Here is a 5,372-nt window from a genome sequence, read left to right as displayed (position 1 = left end):
TATAAAAATAAATAACTGTGCTTCTCCACGCATGCACTTCGTGTAGCCTAGGACTATAGCCTACGGTATGTATAATTTGATTGAGACCATACTAAACAGCCTACAGACACACTTGATGTTGCTCGCAGTGCGGAGAATCAGAGATGAAGGGCGGCATGGGGTACACATGGAGATGTAGCCTAATAAGCAACTCATTCTAAAACAATTACAAATATTGAAATGTCAACAATTACAAATTACATGACCCTCTTCTGGACTAGATTAAAAAAATACTAAAACATCCCCCTGAATTCAATTGAAAGCTTTTTCCTCCAGGTCCCTGTTCTGTAAACTACATTACTGTGATTTTACATGACTTTTCCCCATGATGTGTTTTTTGGTATTTTTCTCTGGTTTAAGTAATATGATATAACACTTTGGACCAAATATACAGAAAAGCAACCCAAAACTGGAGGACAAAATGGCAAATATCTCCACAGCTACTGTGAACTTCCCAGGAGAGCTGACATAAGCTGGGATAAAGGTGATCCAGACTGCACAGAATATGAGCATGCTGAAGGTGATGAATTTGGCCTCACTGAAGTTATCAGGCAGCTTTCGAGCCAGAAAAGCCAGTACAAAGCACAAGAGAGCTAGGAGTCCTATATACCCCAACACAGCCCAGAAACCAATAGCTGAACCCACATCACACTCTAGAATGACCTTTTCAGTGGCGTGGGCTGTGTTTTTGACTGGGAATGAAGGAGCGAGAGCTAACCAGAGAACACATATAACCACCTGTAGGAGGGTACAGCTGAACACACTGATTCTCTGGAGAGGAATAGAGCACTGGGGAACTGTATTGCCTGGCATTGTGGCCTGGAAAGCTATCACCACCGCTATGGTCTTTGCCAGGACGCAGGACATACACAGAGCAAAGGTGATCCCAAACGCTGTGTGGCGCAGCATACAGGACCACTCAGAGGGCCGGCCAATGAAAGTAAGAGAACACAGAAAACACAGAGTCAAGGAGAAGAGCAGCAGGAAGCTCAGCTCAGAGTTGCTGGCCTTGACGATCGGAGTCTCTCGGAAGCAAAAGAATATCAGTGTCACCACTATGGTTAAACATGCTCCAACCAATGAGATTGCAGCCAGGAGGATTCCCATGGTTTCGTCAAATGAGAGAAATTCCACCACCTTTGGGACACAGCGACTCTTGTCTCCGTTGGACCAGTATTCCAGGGAACACTGTGTGCATTTAGCTGAATCTACAAAGAAAATGCTATAGTCAATCTGATCTATAGTCAAGTTGTGTATTATATTCTAGAAGATAACACATTTAATATTTCATGTATCTATTTGGTAAGTGGATTTGGTTAGTATCAGTCAGAGCGACATCAGTCCCCATACAAGAACCGTTTTTGGTTCCAGGTAGAACCATTTTGGGTTCCATATCAAACCTTTTCCATAGAGGGTTCTACATGGAACACAAAATAGTTCTACCTGGAACCAAAAAGGGTTATCCTATGGGGACACCTGAAGAACCCTTTTTTCTACAAGTGTGGAACCGGCGGTGTTGTCAGTTGTCTTACCTGTTAGGTTGCTGATCTCTCCAGCAGCACAGGGGATACAGGAAAAACAGCAGACTGGCATTCCTTTGATCTCTGCTTGGCGGTACCCTGGGAGGCAGCTGTCACTACACACAGACCGAGGCCTCTGAAACACAATACAACACCTGCTCACTCCCTCTTCCTGTCTCTCTCTCTCTTTACTCCTTCACTCACAATATTAAACCCATTGGTTACACAATCATTCAATTCATTCTCACAGTATTTGTCAACAGATTTCTCCCATCAATTAAAATATATTTAATGTAATAATCTGTATTTTGTTTAAGTACATGTACCTGGTACCATGTGTTTTCTGTGTAACTGTGTACCTTTAAGGGATTGCCAGCCCATACAATCTGTATCCCATTCATGGCAAACTGGTCTCCTTTTGGGAGAGAGGCATTGTAATTCCCCACAGTGACAAACACAGTCTCTCCTGTCTGGTCTCTCTGCCAGTTCACCAGCTCATAGATGGCTGTGGGGTCTCCGTTCTCATCAAAATACATTCTCTCCCCAGACTTCATGATGAAGTTTACATCTCGCAGGTATCTCAACACCTGCAAGAGTTAAAATAATCAACATGGATTATAATGTAAAATTCATACACATCACTGTCCCCATAGGAGAATGCTTTTTGGTTCAAGGTAGAATAATTTTTTGTGCCAGGTTGAACCCAAAGGGTTCCATGTAGAACCCTCTATGGAAAAGGGTTTATATGGAACCCAATATGGTTCTACCTGGAACCCAAAGTGTTCTACTTGGAACCAAAAAGGGTTCCTTAAAGGGTTCTCCTATGGGGACAGCTGAAGAACCCTTTATGTTCTAGATAGCACCTTTTTTCTAAGACTGTAGATTTCAAGTACTTTAGAAATAACATTGTGTGATTGTAAAAATGTAGCAATTTCCTAAAACCTGTCAGTAAATAATGAAATCGGTTTAACAAAATTAATGTTGAATCAGTATAACAAAAAAAACTATCAGTGGCCAATAGAGGTAGCCACTCACCTGTCCTGGCTCGATGCTGTCTATGTGTGCACAGTTCCTATTCCCACCTTGGCCTTCACCGTGCCTGCAGGTCAGCAGGTCATGTATGGAGTGGGCCACAGCATACACTGCCTTATAAACATTATTAGAGAACCTCAGCTCGGAAGTGTCAGTAAAGGGGTTAATGATTTCCTCTAGTCTCTCAGACCCAGAGCACTGCCTCTGCCTAGGCCCACTGTCTTTCTCCTGCTGAGGGGAAAACCTGCAGCTGAAAGTGGTCTCCCAGAATTCTCTGAGCAGGGTGTTGTTTGGATCCTGGGCTGGACCGACCCGGAGCAGGAACTCTCTGAGGCCTGGGATCTTAGACTTACTGATGGTGAATCCCAGAGTACCACTGAGGACAGCAGAGCTCCTCCTAGTGGCCAGGCGATCAATAGTTGTCCAGGACTCACTGCCCACCCACTGCAGCCCGGTCAGGTTCTGGGCCAGTGCCTCCTCCAGCAGAACAGCCATCTCCAACTGAGACAGAAAGGCCACCACAACCTTGGAGCTGGCCCTGCTAATCACCTCAACCACCCTGGCTATCTGCTCCCTGGGGTTGTTCCATAAGATAGCCTCAGAGTACTCTATACACACGCCCTCCAGACCGGCAGCCTCCATGAAGGTCGCCATGCCGTTGTTGCCATAGGCATTGTCACTTCTAACAGCCCCCACCCAGGTCCATCCAAAGTATTTGACCAGTTGGGCCAGGGCTCTACTCTGGTAGAAGTCACTGGGGATGGTTCTGAAGAAGGAAGGGAATTCCTTCCTGTTACTCAGACAAGCACAGGTGGCTAAGTGGCTGATCTAGATAGAACAGGAGGAATAAGACAATAAGTAAACATTTTTCATCAGCCAGAATTGTTCAACTGTATGTGTGACTTCATTACCACTGGTATTTGAAAAGCTGCTGTGGATCGTGACATCACAATAGTGGAGGAAGAATCAGAGGCACCGATGATGGCGTGGACTGCTGATTGGCCAGAGCAGGTCTTTCCCACCGTCCTCTCCTGACCGTTCATCAGAGCCATAACCGCACGCATGGAGGACAGAGTCGAGCCACAACTATCATATATCCTGTAGCCAATAGAGATGTTTGGGAGCAGAGAACTGCTGTTATTGATCTCTTCGATGGCGAAGATCATGGTCTGAGCTAAATGAAAATCTATGAGGTTCATGCTGTGGAAACAAAAGTGGAACAAAAAGCATTGCATTAGTTTCGTCTGGTAGAAGATGTGAAACTGCAGAAATGACCATGGTCTGATTTCATTGTCAGGTTCAGTTCTTCTTTGAATCTTATGATTCCAATTTTATTTTCTATTTGTCAAAAAAATGGTCAAGTCAATGACACATAAATCCATCACAGAGACTGGGTGACTGTGAAACAGCTTACCTGGAGCAGATGAGAGGAGGTGGTGTGTCTGTGAAGGAGAGCGGGGGCTCTGAGATTTCGGAGTGGATGGAGAAGGCTCCTCCGATAGTCACGTCTCCTTCCTTGGACAGCATAGGGAACTCTGGTCTTCCCAGTATCCGACAGAGAGCCTCCTCTCCCTCTGCCCAAAAGGCTCCTAACACCCCCATCACTACCACCCATAGTAGCTGCATCACACTCTCTCACACACACTCTGTAAGAGGCCTCCTAATGGAATCAGGGAAGACCTGACCCCCACCCCCTAAAATGTCTGGGTTTTATGCATGCTGGAGACTGTGACGCTTTCTTCTAAGCAAATCAGAGAAGGATGAGGTCATAAGGGCTGTCTTTTGGCTGTGCTACTGCCAAAATACACAACACAACAGTTCTATAACAAATACCCTGCATTATATATTCAAACTCCTGCATATTTAAGTTAGACCAATGTTGTTATCCACATTTTCCTAGTGAGTGATAACGAATACAGATTGTGTGTGTTTTAGGACTGCTAATGTCAGCACACAGTATACAGGTGGAAGAAGGTGTCAAATTCAAGTCCTTTGTGTGTATAGTTGTGCTTCCCTCTCAACCCTGCAGGTTTTCCTAAACCTTAGCCTCCAGATGTAATCTCTCAGTGTACACCCTAATCACCAAACCTTATTAGAAAACAGATGTTCACACACCTTGCTCACAAGTTTTTATGGGATATGGGGGAGCATTCCTAACAAACTTAAAACTGAAATATGTCTGATGTTGACTTACTATTTTCTTATAGGTTGAGTCTCTGACGAGCAGTAGCGTTGTTCCACGAAATGAGTCCGATTTGCATCCCTTTAATATTTTAAGTAGAAATTGTGCCCCAATATTGCATTTCAAAAGCCTGTTGTTTAAAATGAACATTATATTTTTTTAATGTGTCAGACTCGTTGAAGTGTACAAATTCAGCATTTTCACATGTCTGTCTGTGCACACTGTGGCTTCTCGAAGATTTGTGGCTCTTCGAAGATTTCAACCAACTTAACCCCAAAATGTCTCCAAGTGTTCACCATAATTTAAAAGCCCCTGTTATTTAGTTGATAATTGTTATTTTTTTCATGTGAATAATGGATTTTTATTTGAAGGAAAAAGAAAACTTCCTCATTGTAAGGTCAACACTGTTACATGTACTGGACTCGTTTTAATATGGAGAAACTATTGTTTTTTGGTAATTTTCTGGTGTTTTGTGGTGGGAAACTGAGTGGGTCAATCATTACACATGGACCCTATTACCCATAGATAGATAGGCTGTAAAACAGCATTTATTTTGTGAAGTTTCTATTCAGTTTCCCCTCCCTGTTGTTCACTATAAG

General features: G+C 43.7%; 1 protein-coding gene across 1 annotated transcript; it reads right to left on the bottom strand.

Moving 5' to 3' along the window:
• Positions 1-336: 336 nt before the first annotated feature.
• On the bottom strand, positions 337-4,205 carry LOC135539179 (extracellular calcium-sensing receptor-like). Its single transcript, XM_064965012.1, has 6 exons — positions 4,006-4,205; positions 3,503-3,791; positions 2,595-3,419; positions 1,919-2,146; positions 1,572-1,695; positions 337-1,247 (listed from the first exon to the last, which is right to left on the bottom strand). The coding sequence occupies exons 1-6, from the start codon at positions 4,191-4,193 to the stop codon at positions 337-339; spliced, it is 2,565 nt and encodes an 854-aa protein (XP_064821084.1). The 5' UTR covers positions 4,194-4,205.
• Positions 4,206-5,372: the final 1,167 nt, after the last annotated feature.

Source organism: Oncorhynchus masou, unplaced genomic scaffold, assembly GCF_036934945.1.
Source record: "Oncorhynchus masou masou isolate Uvic2021 unplaced genomic scaffold, UVic_Omas_1.1 unplaced_scaffold_1728, whole genome shotgun sequence".
NCBI classification, from domain to species: Eukaryota; Metazoa; Chordata; class Actinopteri; order Salmoniformes; family Salmonidae; genus Oncorhynchus; species Oncorhynchus masou.
Note: the sequence above shows the minus strand (reverse complement) of the source record. Positions and strands in the feature narration are given on the sequence as shown.